General features: G+C 39.4%; 1 protein-coding gene across 3 annotated transcripts in view; it reads left to right on the plus strand.

Annotated features, from left to right (window-relative positions):
- The window catches only part of agmo (alkylglycerol monooxygenase), a 367646-nt gene that overhangs the window by 251498 nt on the left and 92258 nt on the right, over window positions 1–23890 (plus strand). For 2 of the 3 annotated variants that reach the window (XM_087987110.1, XM_043689826.2), the window contains exons 8-12: window positions 1565–1644; window positions 9708–9842; window positions 15265–15381; window positions 17941–18023; window positions 20834–20927. In XM_087987110.1, coding sequence (XP_087843236.1) covers window positions 1565–1644; window positions 9708–9842; window positions 15265–15381; window positions 17941–18023; window positions 20834–20927 — 509 coding nt within the window. The remainder of the gene's footprint in view (window positions 1–1564; window positions 1645–9707; window positions 9843–15264; window positions 15382–17940; window positions 18024–20833; window positions 20928–23890) is intronic. The other variant, XM_043689829.2, reaches the window with a different exon arrangement.

Consider the following 23890-nt stretch of genomic DNA (forward strand, 5'->3'; position numbering starts at 1 on the left):
ACAACAGCAAATAGAGAAGTAAATATGTGACCTTTGCAATAGAGAGTATATGGGATCAGGAATACATGAGTATGTCAAGAACGTGAAAAGTCTGGACCACATTGAGAGAAGGTCTCAGAAGAAGGTAACAGATTTGAGGCTGAGCATTTCTATAGATTCCTTTTGTTTGGAGTGCATATGACATTTTAAACCAGTTGAACCTTGCATTTGAGGACAGGAATGCAGATCATCCGTGATATATTAATTTGAACTCAACATTTTAAAAAACATTTGGTGAGAATTAAAATTTTACTTGCTTTAGTTCAGCTATATAAGCCTTGACGTTGGCTTTCTTGAGGCCTTCCTGGAGGGATGCATTTCAGCTAATAGGAGGATTTATAACCGGCCTCTGTGAGGACCATCAAGTAAAGGAATGATTAGATTAGATTCCCTTCAGTATGGAAACAGGCCCTTCTGCCCAACAAGTCCACACCGACCCTCTGAAGAGTAACCCACCCATGACCCATTCCCCTACTAATGCACCTATCACTACGGGCAATTTAGCCATGGCCAGTTCACCTGGCCTGCACATCTTTGGATGAAGGGAGGAAAATGGAGCACCCGGAAGAAACCCACGCAGACACGGGGAGAATGTGCAAACTCCACACAGACAGTCGCCCGAGACTGGATTCGAACACGGGTCTCTCGCACTGCGAGACAGCAGTACTCACCACTGTGCCACCCCCAATGAGAGGAATGAGGGGAAGATGTAAGGAAGATAGAGGGAAGACAGAGGCACGGAATGAATCAAATTGGGGGAAAGACTATAGCACAGGAAGGAGGTGAAGAGGAGGATGTGTGTCAGAGAGGGTAATGCTTGGCAAACCATGAGAGAGGGGATAGGTCTGTACAGATGATGAGTAGATGTACTAGTGATAGAAGAAAAATGTAAAGGAGACAATGAGATAAGGAGAGGGAAGAAGAAAAGGACATAAAAAAGGAGGCAAAGTGGTATGACAAAACAGGAAAAGCAGGATATGTGACTGACAGGAAGTTCTTCTGGAATCAATGGTAGCAAGGAGATTTTCATTTCGCATCTCCAACTCCACAGCTCTAGAATCAGAGATGTTCAAGCCAACATGAAGTGTATGCAAATAGTCTCATTCATGTTTATGTGATAGTGATTCATCAAGTTAAACACAATAATATAAATGATACATCATTGCTGATTTCACCAAGTCTTCACAGAATGGATAATTTGAATCGTGTTGGTGTGTAAACTGGCTGGACTAGTCACTACAGTCCAGTTGTTACATTTGAAAAGCATTAAGCATTTTGAAAATGTTCTGATGGATTCTTATTTTGCACTGGCATTAATCCATTAAAAATACTTTTGTGTTTTTCGGAGTTTCTCCCAGTGTATAATGATCAAACTTAGGAAGCAACACACTTCTTAGCTTATAACCTACAGCAAATATATAGCAGCAAAATGAATATTTAATTCTATTAACATTCCTTTATTTTAATAAATGGAGAATCGGGCAGAATGATGCATGGCTGTGTCTATTTCTCTTTGGTGAAACAGGTACTTTTGCGCCAGAGAATGAGAAAGTGATCTTTGGCTTGACTCACCCAATCAATGCATTCGAACCTCTCTGGGTGCAGGTACATATTTTCTTAATTTGACACAAAAAATTACTGTATTATTAAATTATCTGTACAGTTTGTTTGTCTTCTGCAACAATATTAAACCAGAAATTGCTTTTCATGTTGTGAGGCTATAATTACTCCCTTGAGGTGATTTAACTTTAACAGAATGCAAATTTAAAATGAAGGCTAAAGTTGAAAAAATATTGCAAACTGGTTTTCACATAAAGACTGCTAATAGTTCCAGCACGTATTTTACAAAGGGAAACAGTATCACATAATTCATTCAGCCTCACGGACAATCTAAACGTTTTTTGTAGTTTTTCTATCATTTTCATTTTTTTTGGTTGCAACTGTTGCTCAATAAATTTTGATTCATTAAGATATAATAAAAGCATAGAAATAATATCACTGGACTAGAAATCAGAAACACCTGACAAAGCTCAAAGAAACAGATTTCAAATCCCACCATACCAGCTGTAGAAATTTAAAATCACTTAATGAACTGTAAATATAAAATTGGATTTTGAAACGGTAGCTACTAACATTGGTGTAAAATCTATCTGGTTCACTAATTTCCTTAAGGTAACAAAATCTGATGTGTTTACCAGATGGGGCCTACATATGACTCCAAGATCCATAACAAAACTGTTGACTCTAACTTGCCCTTTAATTAGTTATCTATTTAGTTCAAAAGCAATTAAGGATGGTTATCAGAAACTGGCCTCCTTAGTGATGCTTAAATGGTTCATCATTATTGAAACCACAGATATTATTCTTTAATATGTTTACTTCCTTCAATCTATTATGATATTTGTATCCTTTAGTCAACATTGAGCAAAGATTTAGCTATCAAGGGGAGGTGGGTTCAGGATGGTGAACGATGGTAAAGTCCTGAAAAGTAACCCTGGGATAGAGGGCTGCTGATCTCACTCAGCACCAGACTTAATCCATCAGGTTTGCGGAAAATGCTAAAACATGTTGGAACTGACAGGGTAAGCAATCACAGTAGTTATTGGTTTTCACAGTAAATCCTTGCTGGCATTTGCGGGAACTGTCAGAATAACGACTCCTTTCCAGCAGGTCAGGGGTTACCATGCTTTTCCAGTCGTCGTCAAGGATGTTATCATTGGAGGCTCCTGCCCAGCACTATTCCTCCCCAATCCTCTACCTTTAGCCTAAGGTTGTGAACTCTCTAAAAGCTGAATTGTGAGAATGTGAAAGCAATGGTGTGAAGAAATGAAGGGCAATATTTTTGTAGAATGGCAGTGATACAAGGGGACTGCTACTAAGGGCAAGTGTTGGCTGTTCACAAGAGGGGGTGAAGAGATGACCAAAGAGAAATGATTGAAGCTGTTATGTATGTGCATTGTGGAGTGCTGTTTAGGAGAATGCTTGAGTGGTGAGCCTCACCCTCTGTTGGTGCTAAGCCATTCATTTTTTCAGTCTGCCTTAGACCTTAGACCTCTTGGGCAGTATCTCCAGATTTAAAGGACTAATTCCAGCTGCTCATTTCCTCATTCACTTCCATCAATCTTATTTTAAGAAACCTGACTCTTTCTGCTGTACTTCATAAGTAGTTGTGCAGTTCCTCAGCAGGACCTGCAGGTCAGAGTCAAAACCCTGTGGGGCTTGGAACAATGACCTCATGCCAGGGTGGCATGGTGGCTCAGTTGTTAGCACTGCGGTCACAGCACCAGGGACCCAGGTTCAATTCCAGCCTTGGACGAATGCCTGTGTGGAGTTTGCACATTCGCCCCATGTCTGCGCGGGCTTCCTCCAGATGCTTCGATTTCCTCCCACAATCCAAAGATGTGCAGGTTAAGTGAACTGACCCAAGCTCAATTGCCCATAGTGTTCAGGGATGTGTAGGTTAGGTGTATTAGTGAGGGAAAATGTAAAGTAATAGGGTAGGGGGATGTCAGGATGGGATACTCTTCAGAGGGTCAGTGTGGACTTGTTGGGCCAAAAGGCCTGTTTCCACACCATAGGGATTCTATGATCTTGGAGAGGGTTTTTTTTTAAGCTTCCTTTCCATTCCTGCAGTTCCTGACATTTCAGGAATCAATTTCATTATCTGCTGGGAAAACCCTTTGGTTGCCAGGCTCTGAGTGTAATTCAGGCTGGTCTCTCCAGTTAAGAATCTCTGAAGTGGGCTGCTAACATCTTAGCCGAGTTAAAGATCTGCAGCAAAACTTGCAACAATATCAACCGGGTACAGCTGCCCACTTCCAACCTTCCCAATGTGTGAGGACCTGCACATTTTCAACTCATTAAAAAAAAATTCCATTTGATGAACTTTGAACTCCACAGCTGGCTGGTAATATGCACCAGACTGTTCAGGTTTGCCAACTACACTTTGAACAATACAGTCCTGACCACTCCAGACCATTCACATTATGTTTCTTGGCTGAGAGCCCAGACAGCTATTAGACTATTCAAAATAAAATTGAGCTCCTGAGAAAACATTACTTGTTTGACAGCTGTCATTCTCTGATTTCTTCTGTTAACTGCACAGCGCTCATTTATACTTGATTAAGACGTTTCATGTTCTTGCAGTTTCTGCTACTGTTACTGTAAAGCTTTTGTAACAGTATTCCTATTCTCGCAATAAGATGCATTGGTTCTATACAGAGTATCACTCTTGATGGATATGGAAATGATATAGCTTAACATGGACAAGCCACAGGGAATGGGTGTGTGAAATAGCTTGGCGTGACGGGTATAGGTAAAATGTTTTGAACTTTCTCTTCAAAATGTTCTTCCGGGTGCTCTGGTTTCCTCCCACAATCCAAAGATGTGTATGTTAGGTGAATTGGCCACGCTAAATTGCCCATAGTGTTCAGGGATTGTGTAGGTTAGGTGCATTAGGGGAAATGTAGATTAATAGAGGAATGGGTCTAGGTGGGATACTATTCGAAGAGTTGGTGTGGACTTGTTGGGCCAAATGGCCTGTTTCCACACTCTAGGGATAGTATGATTCTATGACTTCTGAGCTGCTGTGAATCACAACTCTTTGAAAAGCTGGATCAACTCCATAAAGACGGCAGAGGGCTAGGTCATGCCTATCTCTGTAATGGACCTGGCCTGGTTGGGATGAAGGCTTGTGACCCAAACAAACCTGCAACATTAACAAGGAACTGCTGAAACTTTTAAATCCTGAGAACGGGGTTGGGAATCCTAGAATAGGGTCTTGGCTGCCATCTTCATTCCTCCATAGAGTCTCCTTGCATGTGAAAACCAAGTTCACCCTCTGGGATCACATTTACTCCAGTCTCATCACCCATTGCCTGTCAGATGTTTTGTAAATTAAACTTGTGCAATTCAGTATTTGATCCATCAGTTGACAATGCCATATTTCAGGTCGCGTTGCAACCACTAATTGTAAAGGGTGTGTCTGCTTTGCATTTAAAGTTCAAGAAAATCAATTTATTTGGTGGTTACTGGTTCAGACTTTTACACTTTGCCATAAGTAGGGTTGTAGGTGTGTGTGTGTGTGTGTGTGTGGCGGGGGGGGGGGGGCGGGGGGCGGGGTTGGGGGAGAGGGTGGGGGGAGGGGATGGGGGTAGTAACTGTCCAGTACAATTCCACAGGAGATCTTTTTTCTACCCTCCCCTGACATGCTGGCAATATTCCAGGCAGTGCAGCCTTACAACTCTTATCCTTACAGCTGAGGCCCTAAAGCTGCCAATTATCGACTGTCAAGATTCCATTTTAGTGAATAACTTAATGCTTTGGAATAATTACAATATATGCACCTGACATTGTAATTAGCCGTACCAATACTCCACCGTTCAAGGGGAGCCTTATATGAGAATGTGATGTTATGTCCTCCTGTCTCAGAGACATAACCATTAGTGGTGCATCCTGTTTTGAGTCACAAGTCTGCACTCTACACTTCAAAGCAATATGGATTGTGCTGATTTTGTTTACCATTCTGGTGATACTTCAAACTCAGTTAATGGCAGCAAGCAAAGAAAAGATCTCACAGTCAAAGAAGTGTGAAGAGGCAGGCAAAGGCTTAAGTAGCTCAGGAAGAGAAAAAGGCACCGATTTTCCAGAAGCCTTAAAATCGATAGCGCATATTATAAATCTCTCTACTTTTGTGCATCAACTTTGCAATTACAATCTTACTCTTTTACTTTTTAATGAGAATACAGCATAAGGAATATAGGATTGAATCAGGCACTTGGTGCCACTGAGAGTTAAAATGATAACACATTCACCATTTGGAACTGCAGGAGGCTTTCAAGGAATAGAAGTGCAACCTCTCCAATAAGCTTTAATTGACAATGGAGCTTTGTATTAAACAGTGATGTGCTGCTCAAGTACACCTCTGTGCTGTTGGGGCATGAGGATAATTTACAGAGATAAATAAAACACTGAATAAATGAGTTAAATGTGGCCATTTTTTCTTTATGATTTGAAATGCTCCCAGTATACAAATTTACAGCACCATTAGACACAGAAACAGAATTAAGCTATTCAGCCTATCGAGTCCGCTCCACCATTTGATCATGGCTGAGATTTGATCATTCCACAGATTAACCACCAGCTAACTAAGGAAGTTCCTCTTCATCTCAGTTCTAAAGGGTCATCCCTTCACTCTGAGGCTGTGCCCTCAGGTCCTAGTCTCTTCTACTCATGGAAGCATCTCCATATCCACTCCCCCACACCTCTCCATAATCTATAAGGTTCAATCAGATCCTCTCTCATCCTTCTAAACTCCACTGAGTTCAGACCCAGAGTCCTCAACCACTCCTCATACAACAAGCCCTTCATACCTGGGATCAATATTGTAAACCTCCTTTGGACCCCATCCAATGCCAACGCATCCTTCTTTAGATACATGGCCCAAAACTACTCACAATTTCCCAAATACGGTCTGACCAGAGCATTATAAAGCCTCAGCAATACATTTCTGCTGTTGTATTCTTGTCCTCATGAAATGGATGCTGACACTGCATTTGCTTTTCTAACTGCCAAATGAACCAGTAAGTTAACCTAAGACAATCCTGAACTAGGACTCCCAAGTGCCTTGACATTTCAGATTTCCAAAGCCTTTCCCTTATTTACAAAATAGTCTTGCCTTTATTCTTCTTACGAAAATACATAACCTCACACTTTCCCACAGTATATTTCATCTTCCAGTTCTTTACCCATTCTCCTTGACTGTCCAAGTCCTTCTGCAGCCTTTCCACTTCCTCAGCACTACCTGGCCTTCCATCCATCTTTTTGTCATCTGCAAACTTAGCAGTAAAGTCTCAGTTCCCTTATCCAGTTCCTTAATCTATAATCAAATTTCAAAATAAGGGACATACACCATCCGTTAGATACAGTTTAATTTTGGTTTTCAACATTTCTTCGCAATCTCAGAGCCTTAAATTTGATCACTGCCAGAATACCTGTGTATTGTTATAAAATCTAAGTAGCAGGAGATTGAAAACAGACTTAGATGCAGAAAATAATGATCACCATTATTTCTGATATGAAGGTGGATCTAGTTATCAAGGGTAAGAAAGATTATTAGATTCATTATTGGATGAAAATGTAAATGGGTGGGTTAGTAAGTTTGCAGATGATACAAAGATCGAGGAGTTGTGGATAATGTAGAAGGTTGCCAAAGGATACAGGGGGATAAAGATCAGTTGCAGATATGGACGGAGAGATGGCAGATAGAATTTAATCCATTTAAGTATGAAATATTGCACGTTGGGAGATCAAATATTAATGAAAAGTATACAGTTACTGGCAGGACCTTGAACAGCATTGATGTACAGAGGGATCTTGGGGTTCAAGTCTATGCTACCTGAAAGTAGTCACACAAGTAGATAGGGTGGTAAAGAAGACAAATGGCATGCTTGCCTTTATTGGTCAGGGAAATTGAGTACAAGAATCAGGAGGTCATGTTGCAGCTTCATAAGATTTTAGTTAGGCCACATTTAGAATACAGCATTCAATTCTTGTTGCCACATTATAGGAAGGATGTGGAGGCTTTGGAGAGGGTGCAGAAAAGGTTTACCAAGATGCTGCCTGGTTAGAGGGTATGAACTATAAGGAGAGGCTAGAAAATCAGGTTGTTTTCTCTGAAATGTAGAGGCTGAGTGGAGACTTGATAGAAGTCCATAAAATTATGAGATGCATAGATATGTTGACAGTCAAAATCTTTTTCCCAAAGTTGAAATGTCTAAAACTAGGGGGCTTGTGTTAGAGGTGAGAGAGGGGAAAGTTCAAAGGAGATGTGAGGGGCAAGTTTTTTACACAGTGGGTGGTAGGAGTGTGGAACGCGCTGCCAGGGGTAGTAGTGGAGGTGGATATGATAGGGGCATTTAAGAGACTTTTAGATAAGCACATAAATATGCAAGAAATAGAGGGATATGGATCAAGGGCAGACAGAAGGGTTTAGTTTAATTTGGCATTATGTTTGGCACAGCATCATGGGCCAAAGGGCCAGTTCCTGTGCTGTACAATTCTGTGTTCTATATGGAATAAAGTAGATTTGAGGTTAAAATCTGATCAGCCATTGTCTTATTGAATGGCGGACTGGCGCAAAGAGGCAAGTGGCCTGCTGGTTTTCCATTTTTGTATGTTTCTATTAAGGTTAACAGGAGATGTGCAAAACCCCAAGAAAATGTGGAGTTATGCCATTCGTGGTATTAACAATCTCCTTAGCATTATTCAAGGGCTTTTGCAATATTGCAAGTCCCCAAGTTGACTGGGGCCAATAGATTTGTGGTTGAGGCTCTGATTTCTTTCCACAGCTGCTGCCAGACCTGTTGAGTTTTTCCAGCAATTTTTTTGTTGCTGATTTTAGCAATAATTATGATCTTTTAACTCTCAAGGATATAGCTTACAACTGATATTTTCAAATCTAGAATTTTGCCAGAATGGACAACACAGCTTAGAATATGATACTGTCTTGAAAACCATTGTTTTATACCTACTTTTTTTCTGAAATGATTCTCACAATACGTTTGTGTATATCAGTGTCTTATGGTGAGTGGAGAAAATCTTATTTAACATGTGATTTTTTGGGGGGAATGTATTATTTCCACATTAGTGACAGATTGTTGCATGTTATATATATTTTCCAAAAAAGATAGCAGTTTATTTTAAAAAACAGATCATAAGTGTTTAAAAAACAATCTAAGTAGCAGCAAATTGAATAGTATATGATTTCTGGCATTAACCAAACTGTTAACCCTAATATTTAATCCATACTGAAAACAGCAAAAGGGGAGAATGTTTTCAGAAGGGAAATCCAGAAGTATGACTTACCCACATGCCCTTTCAAATATAACAGCTGGATGCATTTTAAATATTTTCAAAAATATTTCCCACATCCAGCCGTCCTGATTAAATAGGTTGGCAGGCTTTCAATCTGGAAAGAGCCAGGCAGTAAATGTTAGGTAAGTCTGACATTGTGTTGGGGTGTTGATATGGATATGGTCGAGCTAGAGGTTGAATCTAATCCTGTGGTGGGAATTTAGCCTGACCAATTACAGAGAATATGAAGGTGAGATTGTGAGACTGAAGCATATCCGTTTACTCCTCATGGTCGACAAATATTTCAAAAAAGGCATTTCTTTGTCCCTTCTATGTTAAAAGTAAAATTATATCAAAGTTGATGACCTCTGCTTTCTTGAAAGGTTTTAGTGATTAACTCACATTCTGAAAGGGAGTTTGGTGACTCTATTCCCAAGTTGCCTCTGTTAAAGTTTGAGGTGGGCAAGATAGGGTCAAGTTGGAGAATTTGTTAGTAATTCTATCTGCTGCCCTTCCAGCACACCCAATGCAGTGGGGTTAAAATTCTTCTCACATTTATTGATGAGGCTCCTTAACTTTTAACTGTGAATATGCATTTTGAAAAATGAGACTAATAAGTCTTCATGACTTAGGAGCTGAAGTAGACCATTTACCCCATTGAGTTTGCTTTACCATTCAATTACATCATGGATGACCTGACAGGAAAATGGAGTTGGAGACTGCCTCTTCCCCATAACATTTTGTTCCATTACTGATTAAATTAGTAGCTGATAACTTCTGATTTTGTTTAATTTTTCACATTTCTTTTCCTCTAGTGCCATCACTTGCTTTACGTTTGGAAGACATTTTGGGCAACCCCTGGCATAAGCAACAAGATGTCTGTCCTCTTCAAAGGACCAGGATGGCAACCAGGCAAACCCAGACTTGGGTGTCTTGAAGACATTCCCACAGTACGTAATGAAAAATATAACTTACATAAATAGAAGGGTAAGGACCAGGGAGAGATCCAGAATTTCTGCCTCAGGTAGTTAGTTAATGCTGTGCCACTTTGCACAATTCAATTATTTCAGAAACAAAAAAAAGTCCAAAATGTAAAATTTGCAATATTAAAATATTAATCATATGTCAACTTGTTCATGGTTACTTAATATATTTGAGAATGGGATAGGCTACTGACGTGAAGGTTGGTACTTGTAGCTGAATCCACAGTGACCTTTATGTAGCTAGGAGCTTGAGAAAGGATATGTTTTGGGATATAGGGGGAAGAAGGTTTGGGAAATACTATATGCATAGCTCTTCTTAAAAAAATCTGTTTATGTATATATTTTGGAGGATACCTTTAAATTATTCCAATCATTAACTGTTACATTTAACATTGATTCTACTTTCTAAGAGAAAAGGTTACAAACGATTTGTCAAAATTAGGACAAATTATATGATGATGCCGTTTTGGAGATTTGTAAGTAGGTGATTTGAAATGGATATTGAAAGGGTTTGCTTCTTGTAGATTGGGCTACATTGCTTATTCTTGGTAAAATAAAATTAGGCCATTGTGGAAGGTAGAAGTACTATTGGTGATGTTAAATTTATACCTAGTAACTCCCACCTCCAATGAAAATATTTATACCTTAACCCATTAGAAGTGCTGTTGATTAAAAATCTAGTGGAGTCCTGTGCGTTAATTGAAACAAAATGTAACTATAAGTGGTTTCTAATGATTTGCCTCAAATTTCAAAGTAAGAATCTTCCACAAAAAGCCAGGTGGCTGCAAACTAAACCAGCAGCATTTATGAAACAATAAAACCTTACCCGTCAAATAGGAAGTATTGTGGCACAGTGGTAATATTTTGACTAGAAGTTTCAGGTTTAAATGCTAAATCAGGACTTGATAGTCTTGGCATGTCATAACAGATGTTGATTTATCATATGTTGTCATATGTTGATTTGTCATATGTTGATTTATCAAACTCTAAGTACTTCTGGTATGGCCATATCTGACTTGCTGATATGTCTATGGGAGAGTTTCTGGGTCAGCTGAACTGCAGCACAAGTCTTCATACAGTAAAACACACCATGAGTATGTTCTTGAGAAGTGCAAAGATCATCCTTCTTCCATGGTATGACCCACACATCCTTCAAATGATGACACAGTCAACCCAACTGTGCACCACCTGCAAACGTTTGTCTCTCCCTTAGGTCATCTCTTGGGATCAAGGATGATTTGGTCCAACTTTCAGTTTGCTGGGTTCTCAGATGACCGAGAAGTCCAGTGTACAGTTTGCAGACTTTGTCACATATGGGGTTGAATGCTTTTGAAGAAAGGTTATTTGAAGATTTATGAACTCTGTCAAGCACTTCAACTTCATCTCTGTGTGTTGTTGATGAAATCTGTCAATATATTTTGTGCTTACCAAAAACCAGATCTCCCATGAGTTGATGTGTATGTTGGACTAATTTTAAGGATGCTTTGAGAATCCACCAAAGCATCTCGTGGGAGTCTGCTGTTCTGGCTGAACTCAGATATGATCAGTTGTTTTGAGAGTCTTGTTTGAGGTGTACAAATGACAGAAATGCACTAACTCATATCATGATACATCATTATTGCAGTCTTTGATTGCTTGTATACTTTCAAATGCCAATTCCCAAATTAAAAAACCTCAAATTACACATGTACAAAGAAGTTTGGCAATGATATTGTGTGACTATAAAAAGTAAACATGTAATAAATGTATTATCATTACTCTACAGCAAAAAGATGAATAAAATGGGATTGTATTGATGGCACAATAACACTCTAATGGTATGTGGGTATACCTACAACAAATTGACTTTTCGAAAATTCTTTCATGGGATGTGGGCATCGCCGGTTGTGCCAGCATTCATTGCTCATCCCTAGTTGCCCTCAAAAAGGAGCAGGAGTTGCCTTCTTAAACTGCTGCCATCCTTCAGCTGTAAGTAGACCATCAATGCACTTAGGATGGGAATTCCTGGATTTTGACCCAGTGACAGTGAAAGAACAATAATGTGTTTCCAAGTCAGGATCTTGAGTGGCTTGGAAGGAAAGTTGCAGGTGCTGGTATTCCTACACATTTGTTGCCTTTATCCTTCTAGATAGAAGCATTTGTGGGTTTGGAAGATGCTGTCCAAGAAGCCTTGGTGAATTTCTGTAGTGTATGCTGTAGATTGGACACACAGCCACAATTGAGTGTTCATGATGGAAGGATGAAATTTGTGGATGCCAATTAAGCAGGCTGTTTTGTTCAGAATGGTGTCAAGTTTCTTGAGTTTGATAGAGGTCCACTCAACCGGGCAAGTTGAGAGTATTTCATCACACTCCATCTAGTGCTTTGTTGATGATAAACAGGTTTTTAGGAGTCAGGAGTTTATTAGCTTACATCAATATTCCTAGCCTTGTTCTGCTCTTGTAACCATTGTATATATAAGGACAGTCCAGTTCAGTTTCTGGTCAGTTGTAACCTCCAGGATCTTGAGAGGAAAATCAGTGATGGTAATGCCATTGAATTTCAAGCGGAACTGGTTAGATTCTCTTTTGTTGGAGGTAGTTATTGCCTTGCACTTGTGTGGCTCAAATGTTACTGGTCACATTTTAGCCCAGTCTACATATTGTCAAGGTTTTGCTGTGTTTTTGACAGCTGAGGAATCATTAATGATGCTGAACATTGTGCAGTCATCGGCGTACATCCTAGCTTCTGACCTTATGATAGAAGGAAAGTCATTGATGAAGGAGCTGGAGATGGTTAAGCCGAGGACAGAATCCTGAGGAACCTGCAGAGATGCTCTGGAGCTGAGATGACTGACTTCCAATGAACACAGCCAATCTCCCGTGTGCCAGTTATGACTCACACCAGTGAAGGGATTTTCCATATATTCCTATTGACTCTAGCTTTGCAATGGCTGCTCAAAGTCAGGCACAGTTAAACACAATCTTGATGTCAAAAACAGTCACTTTCACCTCACCTAGCTCTTCTGTTCATATTTGGACTAAGATGTAACGAGATAAGGAGCTGAATGGTCTTGGGGCAACCAAAACCGTGCAGTTCAAGAAGACAGCTCAGCATAAATGCAATGCAGAGGCACAGTGCTACCTTTGAGGCTGACAACAAAATAAAACTCTTGCTATTCTGCCTGTTTTACATTCCCAAGGCTGACATAATACTGGCTTAATCCAAACCTTCCACTGTTCCAATTCAAGATTCAACCATCTGCACAATTAACCACCTTGAGACAGACTGATAACTACATAATACTTCTTAAGATCTTCTTTTGTTAGTTACATACTGTCTATTCTATACAATGTACTAGGAAGTTTGCAGAAAAAAAGTACAGTGCTCTCATTTGATGACTACTCATATGCTATCAGAAATTTGTTACTGTGCGCCGTGTAGAAGCATATGGTTATTTTGCGACATTGAGTTTTGAAAGTGCTTGACAAATAACTGATCCTCAAACTGCTATTATCACGTACTGGCTCCCGTTTATTTAATAGGCCAAAGGTTAAGTACGCTTTTAAGAAAACATTTACAACTAACGGCAGAGGAACCAATGTAAAGTCCAAAAAGTACAATTACAGGAAATTGGTCTAGCAAGTCTGATGAAGCCCTGCCCTCCGACAGCATTGTTTGGATTTGTTGAAAACTCCCAATAGTAGAAATTTCATAAGACAGGACTTCCACAAGGAAGTGGAGAAAACACTGGAGTGAAAGATTACTAAAAAGTATAGCAGACGGTAACTGTTGGCTTCATGTAAGTTTGCACAAGGAGATCTGGGCAGAATTGTTATGTAATGTATTTTCACCATAGTACAACCAACTCCTGAGCTTTTTGTTTCTTCTCCCTCAATGCAAAGAATGAAGACAAAAATAAAGAATGCTGTTCCCGTATCCACTGTGATTTCTGGAATGATTGCTACCAAATGGATTGGCTACCTAGAAATGCAAATTTGAAATGCAAAGTCCTAAGCCTAAAACTTAAGTTGTGAGGAAAACACTTAACTGAAATGAGTGCAAGTGTTGACCTTTGCTGAATCCTTACCATGTAGAAAAAAGAAGCACAAAGACTTGGCTAAGTGGGAAAGATTGCTTTTCTTATCTATTCCTCAATGTCAAAAGTAAGCAACATTGGCTCCTTAAACCAGGTAGACCTAATGACACTCATATAATGATGTATGGCAATGAAATGTTAACAGTAACAATATTGCTCCAAGTCAAGACTGTGTGATATTTGGAGGTGGTGATGTTCTTAGAACATTGTATTTTTTATCATGATGATGATAGTCACATCGATGGAAGTGAGTGAAGTAACCTTCTTGAGTCACTGCAACAAATTCAAGAATGGATGGAAGGTTGGCTATTAAGTCCAGTGACTATGACACTGATGAAGCAGACTGCTTTTCCTCAGATGATTTTGGTATTCTTGGGTTTTCCTGCTTCTGAGCTCATCATGATGAGTAGTTAGTATTCCATCATATTCAAATATGAGCTTTGTAAATGATGACAATGCTCCATGAGTCGAGAGGTGCATCTTTTGCCCTGCCCTTGTAGTTGTGGTGCGAATATGAGGGGATCTAGTTAATGGTGAACTCAGGATGTTGGTGTTGGTGGGCCCAGTAATGCATATGTCCTCGAAGATTGAAGGAGGTGTTTGGGATTTTCTAGTTGGAGATAGTCAGCAAATAATCCTTATATGCACTTGCATGATATGAGGGCAACCTGCCAGCAATTAAGCCATGCCTGGTGTTGTCTAGGTCCTACTACAGCTCTGATAGGCTACTTCATTTTTGGAGGAGTTGGAAATGGACCTGAAATCTGACCTTATGCTGGAAGGAATGTCAATGAAGAAGTGGATGATTGGTCAACTAACACTGTCCTGGGGAATTCCTGCTGAAGTGCATGGGAGCAAGTGAATTTGGCGAGTGGGTCTTCTTGATTGATAATTGAAAGGAGGCTGAAACAACACTAATTTTCCCAAGTAGGTTTTTTTAATCAATGGGAATCAGTTGGGAAATCAAGTATCTTCTTGGCTAATTATGATACAAGTGCAATTTAATGGGGATGCTGGAAAACAGAAATTTAAAAAAAAATGAAACTGAGAGCAAGTCAGGCCACATATGTGAAGAGAGAAACAGTTATTATCCTAAGTCAATGAACATTCATCAGAGCTGTTTAATTCTGGTGATGAACACCGCAGCTAGGATGCACATGTGACCTATGCACCTTGGGATTCAAGAGAGCTGCCAGTTCTTGATGTCACATAGAGTGAAGTGAAATTGATTGGCTGTGACTACAACAGTGAGTATTTAATATACACAGTTTACAAGTAGTTTCTCGATTAAAATAATTTGTTTTCTTTCAGATTAGTGGAAATGAAATGCCACACAATCCCCAAATCCCTGTTTGGCTTCAATTGTATGCAGTTCTACATTTTATCTTCATTCTGGGTGTTTATCTACACATATTTGCTAACAAGTCTGTAAGTATTTGTGCTTTAATGTAATACTTTATGGAACACATTGCCCATTAATGAATGGTGTCCTGCAGGAATCAGTGCTGGGGTCTTAAGCTTTTTGCAATTTATTTAATTACTTGGATGAAGGGACCAAAGGTATGGTTGCTAAATTTGCTGAGAAAACAAAGATAGATCAATGAGAACATTGTGAAGAGGACATAAGGAAGCCATAAAGGGATATAGACAGTTAAGTAAGTGGACCTAGACCTGGGAAATGGAGTACAATGTGAGAAAATGTGATTTTTTTCATTTTGTTAAGAAAATGAATAAGAAGCACACTTTCTAAAGATGACAAATTGTAGACCTCTCAGAAGGAGAGGGATCTAGATATACCAGTACATGAATTGCATAGGATTAGAATGTGGTTGCAGCAAGTAATTAGGAAAGCTAATAACAATTATTTCTTGCAAGGGGTATTGACTACATAAGTAGGGAAGCTATGCTTCAACTGTACTGCATATTGGTGAGACCACATCTGGAGTATTGTGCACAGTATTGGTAATCATATTTAAAGAAGGGTGCAAATGCATTGGAAATAGTTCAGAGAAGATTTACTAGACTAATACTGGAGTGAGCAGGTTGTCTGTTACGGAGAGGTTGAGCAGGCTAAGCTTGTATCATCTGGCACTTCGAGTAAGACTCGATTTGGACATAAATGATCCTTAGGGTCTTGGCAGGTGGTTGTGGAAAGAATATTTTCTCTGGTGAGAAAATCTAAAATCAGGCATCACTGTTTAAACATAAGAAATCATCTATGTAAGACATGGACTGAGAGATTTCTTTTCCCCACAGAGGATTCTGAATCTTTGAAACTCAAAAGGGGATGGAAGCAGTGTCCTTGAATATTTTTAGGCAGGGATAAATATATTCTTGTCGGACAAGGAAGTGGAATGTTATTGGGGGGAGGGGCATTTGGAGTAATCATATCAGCCATGGTCTTAGTGAATGGTGAAGCGGGTTCGAAGTATTGAGTGGCTTACTCCAGTTCCTAATTCGTATGAGAATTTGTACAAATTTATGATTAGGGTCTGTTCAAAACAAAACAGTCATTGTAATGAGTTGAGAGTTTGGAAATAGTTATAAAAATGGCCATAGAGTTAACTTTCAAAGATTAAGGTGCTGATAATACTGTCCTTTACCCTCTGGAAATGCCCATTCTCTGAACACAACTTGTCAGGAGAGCACATGAAGACCTCTGAGCCCTGGTGGCCATCCTTGTTATGTCATCCTAAGATTTCAGGTATTTTATTTCAAGCAGATTAGACATCTGGACCTTTGCCCTCAATTGATGCAGATCCACATTTTGTACAGAAATATTAAGTACTCAGCCCATCAATTTCATATCCTGTTATAATGCCCATGAAGAGTCCAGGTACCGGGGTATCTGAACATGTTGACTTGAGAATCTGGGCAGCAAACAGAAGTCAGGCACAAGTGTGATTTTTTTTTCCAAATGTCAGTTTGGCAGTCTCTCAGACTCTATTCCTCAGACTACAGTCCTGCACTGGAGTGTAACTGTTAAAAACAAAGCACATGTTAATCCGACTGCGAGAATGGATCCTGTCATATGAACTATACCACTCGAGCAAGTTTAAGTGATCCAGATTACAAACTCCACTGATTATCTTAAAGTGATTGTAAGTAAGCTATTGAACACTCAGGACTGTTCAGCAAATGTTACCCAATTGCAGAATTACAAAAAAACAGTAGATGTTTATTTTGAGTTTGCAGTATGATCTGTGTCCTGCCTTTGTAAAGAAACAAATCAGCCAATTGTTGTGATATGACACCATTAACAAAAGGAATTATTACATCTTGTGCATTTTCAAATGTTGTAGGAGATTTGGGAAGTCCATGCTTTCATTGGAATTGACTTGACAAACAATTATCACTTTTTTCCTCTTTAATATAATATGGTGTGATCTTTTGAAATTTGACATTCTTGTGTGTGTTCTGATTGCAAGGTGGCAACTTGTCTCTCTTATCAACACTAACCAGGTTAATTACTGTCCCTTTTTTTGTGGGACGTTACTCTGATAAAAATGCATTTTTCTGCATAAAATCAAAGTGATTTGTTGACTGGGAAGTGTTTTGAAATTCTTTGAGGATGTGTTAAGATGCAATATGAATATAATTTGTTTCTTTTCTATTCCTTTGGTATGTTGGTTCCTACTTCTTTTTGTCCCATTAAGATATTTAGTTTAACTTTTTCATGCCTCATTGCATAACATACAAGCATCTTGGAGCATAGTGAATATATTCTGAAATTGTTCTACCTTCCCCTGGCAGACAAAGTAAAATTAAAATATATCAATGAATAGGATTGCCAAATAAAATAGCATATTATAACCTATCTTGTGAGTTTTAAATGCTGTTGTAGCCTGCAGACATACTCTTTATTTGCTAAATTGCCATACAATTTTGGGTCAAACTTGTTTCAAAATGTGTTTAAATCTTTTAACCCAATGATGACAACCTCAGTTTCCTTTTGACAGGAGAATTTATTTTTGCTTGATTAAATAGGTTCTATCAGAATTCACAATCCTCTTGGGAATTGGATATGTAATACTCACGTTGAGTTCTGTTGGACTGATGATGGAGAACAGGCAAGAGAATTTTATTTTTGAAGTTACCAAAATAATTGGTTCTCTTTCATTATGGCTTTCTCTCTTTATACCCTTATTTCATAATTTTCTTTCTATTAACTGCTTCATTTCTTATTTCTATTATACTGGGTTTGATTTTCGTCTCAGTTGCATTCCAAAAGCAGGTGCAGAAGGGACATGATTTCAGCTGGAATTATATGGAAATTTGTACCACTTGATTTCTATTAATTTCCAATCCTGTCCAATTCTTAGCTGGATCAAGGTTTGGGTTTATAGCCCAAATACAAGGTAACTAGCTGTATCATCAAAGTACTTGTGATGCTAACTGTTGGTTTGATGCACAATCTTCAATATTATTGATTATAATTATGAGATACTGTGTTTTAAATTAGAAACTGTAGCTTGAGTCTGAATGGGATTTGTACAACATTTATGAACTTCTGTTTATTTTAGTCTCTTTTGTGACTCAGGAAGGCAAATAGTGGGGCCTCAAGACTTGTTAGAGATATCCAGACCTGTATTGTTAAGCTTAAAGAAAACATCCATAGCTTAGAAAGAGAGACATTTAGCTTCACTTCTTTAATTTGTGTGGAGCAGTCCTGTGCTATCATTGAATTAGGATGTCTGTACAGACCAGTGCTCCTGAGAAAGGAAAGTCATATAGTGACCCTTAGAATGAGGAGTTAGTGTTAGCCCCAGAACTGAAGTGTTCGGATAAAACCCTGAACATGTTAGTTGAAGCTGAGTACTTTAACATTAATGTATATGATAGCTCCAGAAAAAAGCTATCTGTAATTCCAGTTTAAAAGTCAAAGCCACAAATGCCTTAAATCTGCTGAGGTATTAGACACAGGGAATCAGCCGTGAATATTGTGTGAGTGGTATTTTGGCTGCTGTACCAAGGATGTGTCTCTGGTGCTATACAAAAGCTGATGATGAAAAGTATGTATGGACTATTCCTGTCCAAGTATAAATGACTTGGATGTGAGCATAAGAGGTATGGTTTGTAAGCTTGTAGATGGCACCAAAATTGGAGGTGTAGTGGACAGCGAAGAAGGTTACCTCAGATTACAATGGGATCTTGATCAGATGAGCCAATAGGCTGAGGAGTGGCAGATGGAGTTTAATTCAGATAAATATGAGGTGCTGCATTTTGGAAAGGCAAATCAGGCCAGGACTTATACACTTAATGGTAAGGTCCTTGGGAGTGTTGCTGAACAAAGAGACCTTAGAATGCAGGTTCATAGATCCTTGAAAGTGGAGTCGCAGGTAGATAGGGTAATGAAGAAGGCGTTTGGTATACTTTCTTTTATTGGTCAGAGTATTGAGTACAGGAGTTGGGAGGTCATGTTGCGATTGTACAGGACATTGGTTAGGTCACTGTTGGAATATTGCGTGCAATTCTGGTCTCCTTCCTATCGGAAGGATGTAGTGAAACTTGAAAGGGTTCAGAAAAGATTTGCAAGGATGTTGCCAGGATTGGAGGATTTGAGCTATAGGGAATGGTTGAATAGGCTAGGGTTGTTTTCCCTGGAGCGTCGGATGCTGAGGGGTGACCTTATAGAGGTTTATAAAATCATGAGGTGCACGGAAAAGATAAATAGACAAAGTCTCTTCCCAGAGGTGGGGGAGTCCAGCACTAGAGGGCACAGATTTAGGGTGAGAGGGGAAATATGTAAAAGAGTCCTAAGGGGCAACTTTCTCATGCAGAGGCTGGTGCGTGTGTGGAATGAGCTGCCAGAGGCAGTGGTGGAGGCTAGTACAATTGCAACATTTAAAAGGCATCTGAATGGGTATATGATTAGGAAAGGTTTGGAGGGATATGGGCTGGGTGCTGGCAGGTAGGGCTAGATTGGGTTGGGATGTTTGGTCGGCATGGACGAGTGTCTGTTTCCGTGCTGTATATCTCTATGATTCTATGACTCAATGTCACCAACTATTTCTCAAAGACCTGGTACATCGAAGTGTTTCTCAGAATCTGGCTTATCAAAGATGCAAGCGCGAACTGTTTCATTTCCTGCAAATGCTGTAAAGGCAATAGCAGCCGTATTGGAAACTAAGGCTACCAGTTGTAAGGACAATTCCACTCAGCTGTACCATGAATCTCTTTTGCATCTCCTGACTGAATGCTGAATCAAAAGGATGACACCATGTATTGTGTAGTGTCTTGGGTGTTTGAATATAACAGCTCTATACTGAAGAGCAGGCAGGTCTTTGATTTTGGCAAACATGAAGTGTTGCTATCATGTTCTGTCTGATCTGCAAACTTATTTCTGCACGTGGGTTCTATTTCCATTTTTGTCTGTCATTTCTCAATTCCTTTCCCATTAAAACTGGGAAAAGATTCCTAATGAGTTGAGATGCCATTTGAGACACTTCATAGGCTTTTTAAAGTGGTATTGCTTTATTATGATGATTCCATCCCTCCTAAAATGGCCTGACATCATTTCCTCCCCTGTAAGTAATATCTTTTTAAATAGTTTAACTTTGCATCTTATCATATGGATAATTATGAAAATCACCTCAGACTGTAGCTGTTGGTACAGTTACCACTTGATTTTTCAGTTGTGATATGCACTAGATTTGAACAATTTGAAATTATGTAAACCTGTCATTTAAAGCTTCCTTCCATTCTATCAGTCTCATTTAGTTTCACATGCTTTCTATCTTTTGCTATTTGTGTTGGTAGATCATTTTTGTGCCATCATTTTTTACCTTTATGAGTAAAACTTCATTGTTCTGCTTATTTTTACAGTTTGGCTTTGTTAATGTTCACTAATCACTAATTGTGTTCCTTCCAATGTCAACAGATCTGGTGTAGCTATTATGGAAATCATCCGATGCTGTCTTTTCCTTTTTCTTGAGCTTGGTTCCATGACTGGTCCTTTAAAACTAGTGACTGAAGTAAGCAACTTTTTCTTGATTTAACTGAACGCAGTGATATTAAAAAAACAAATTAAAATGTATCTAGCAACATTTGGGCGGCACGGTGGCACAGTGGTTAGCACTGCTGCTTCACAGCGCCAGAGACCCGGGTACAATTCCCGCCTCAGGCGACTCTCTGTGTGGAGTTTGCACATTCTCCCCGTGTCTGCGTGGGTTTCCTCCGGGTGCTCCGGTTTCCTCCCACAATCCAAAAATGTGCAGGGGTTAGGTGAATTGGCCATGCTAAATTGCCCGTAGTGTTAGGTGAAGGGGTAAATATAGGAGAATGGGTCTGGGTGGGTTACGCTTCGGCGGGTCGGTGTGGACTTGTTGGGCCGAAGGGCCTGTTTCCACACTGTAAGTAATCTAATCTAATCTAATCTAATCTAATTTGTAAAATGCTGAGCGTAGTCTTTATGTTTAAAGTTGCATTACTGCAAAAATTATTTCACACCAGTACTTACTGATCAGAGTATCATAGTGTTTATACCTCATTCTGAGATGACTGTAAAAACAATGGAAATTAAGTGCAATGGAGTTTCTTCAGGAGGTTGCATAGGATCAAGCAGTAGTAGGCTTGGTACTAAGTTACACCCGAATGTATTTCTGCATGTCAGTCCAACTTCAAGCACAAGTGCAATTTTCCTTTGTAACCTCAAATCATAATCATGATGGAATTTTGCAATCTGGTTGTGGGGAAGAGGAGGAAGATACAGTAATATTGTAGCTAAAGTAGTTAATGCAGGCAAGTTGGTCTTATAAAAATATCTTCACTGTAGTATTTGAAGTGTCTGCAGTGCATTGTGTCTACAAGGACTCTGACCCATGGGGAAGAAAATGGGAATAGAGGATTTTCTTATGCTGCATTAAAGGAGGAAAGATCTCAGTGATTTGCAGTACTATATTTGGATTACATGCTTACTGTAGGTAATGTGAACACAGGAATAGCTAATGTGAGGTTTGCATCACTGGAATGTAGGTGAGAGTAACATGGGTGTTAGCTATGAGCTGTGTGTGCCAGGGAGGACTGATTGGTGAGTGTTGGGAATGTGGTGCGCTGCATGGTGAGAGTTAGTCATGTCAGAGATATGAGGTGTTTTAAAGATTCATTCATTGAGCTTAACTACAAGCATAAGGTAATCAAATTTCTTGGGGAACTGCTGCCCAATTCTTTGGTCCAGATTCCTTGCATTGATCTCTCTCCCCACCAGCTCCCAATCCCTTTGGTGAGTGGGTCTTGAGCATTGTCTGCCTCCATCTTGTGAACATGACTGCTCTCCTGCAATGCACTTTCATCATGAAAATCTGCAGCTGTGCACCTGGGAACCTTCAGTCTTTTCCGATGCTCCATTTTACATCTCCTTACAGTCAGTCACATGGAGTCACCATCACTTCTCTTCTAGCAAGAGCAGCCTCCCTTTCAGAGAGATGGATTGTCTTTAAGACACTGGTTGTGCCACATGAGATTAGAGCACAATACTCAATCCCTGCGGAGGACACTGCCAGCCAGTGAGATGAGTATTGCTCAGACCAACCATATAATCTGGTAAATGAAAAAGCAGCATCAAACCTGTCTTCTACAAGCCTTAATGGCAGCATGTATAGGCAGGTCGTGAGCCATGATTCCTACACACAAAAATGGGCCGCAATGAAATTTTAGCATGCATTATTTAAACAAAAGAATGGATACTGAGTCAGAACATAATAATATAACTCAAAGGTTTCATTGCATATCGTAGATGGTTTAATCATTTGCGTTTTATGATTAGTGAATTAATGAATTCCCCCAGATTAAACTAATACAATGCCTATCATTCAAACTTTGCTATCACCAGGCCACTTGGTGCACTTATACATTTTAATATTCTTTTATATCATTCATTTAAATTGAAAAGCTGGTCTAAAGTAGATTTAAAAAAGCATACTAGCCAAACTCGAATGAATTGCTGAAGAATGTTATAAATTCCCAAGTGTTGTGGAAATATATGTGTTTCATGTGTGGGCTTGAAACAATATTCTCTCTTAATTATTACAGGGAGATGCAAAGGTGGTAGAACAGTTATATTTTGGTATTATCTGAATATAGTCTGAGATGGTTGAAGTGTTCCTAAAGAGTTCCTAAAGTGTGTTCAGAACAAGCAAAAACAGAAACTGCTGGAGAAACTCAGCAGGTCTGGCAACATCCGTGGAGAGAAAACAGAGTATTGAGGGTGTGAGTCACAGACTGTGTTCAGTATAATTTTCTATAGAAATGTGTTTCCTGTTCAGCAAGAAAGAGAAAGTAATAGACAGGGTTGATCAATGCTGTTGTATAGATGGACTTTAAGAAATCACTTGATATAATGTTTCACAATAGAGATGTGCAGCACAGAAACAAACCCTTCGGTCCATCTTGTCCATGCTGACAAGTTATCCTAACCTAATCTAGTCCCATTTGCCAGCGCTTTGCCAATATCACTCTGAACCCTTCGTATTCATATACCCATCTAGATGCCTTTTAAATGTCGCAATTGTACTCGTCTCCACCATTTCCTCTGGCAGCACATTCCATACACGCACCACCCTCTGTGTGGAAACATTGCCACTTAGGACCCTTTTAAATGTTTTCCCTCTCACCCTAAACCTATGTCCTCTAGTTCTGGGCTCCTCCCACCCCAAGGAAAAAAACCTTGTATATTTACCTTAGCCATGCCCTTCATGATTTTATAATCCTCTACAAGATCACCCCTCAGCCTCCAATACTCTAGAGAAAACAGTCCTAGCCTATTCAGACTCTCCCTACAGCTCAAATCCTCCAATTCTGGCAACATCCTTGTAAATCTTTTCTGAACCCTTTTAAGTTTCACAACATCTTTTTGATAGGAGAGAGACCAGAATTGCACACAGTATTTCAAAAATGGCCTAATCAATGTCCTGTACAGCTGAAACATGACCTCCCAATC

The sequence above is a fragment of the Chiloscyllium plagiosum genome, unplaced genomic scaffold (assembly GCF_037043375.1).
Source record: "Chiloscyllium plagiosum isolate Xiang-an unplaced genomic scaffold, Cpla_swu_hap1 HiC_scaffold_5, whole genome shotgun sequence".
In the NCBI taxonomy this organism is placed as follows: domain Eukaryota; kingdom Metazoa; phylum Chordata; class Chondrichthyes; order Orectolobiformes; family Hemiscylliidae; genus Chiloscyllium; species Chiloscyllium plagiosum.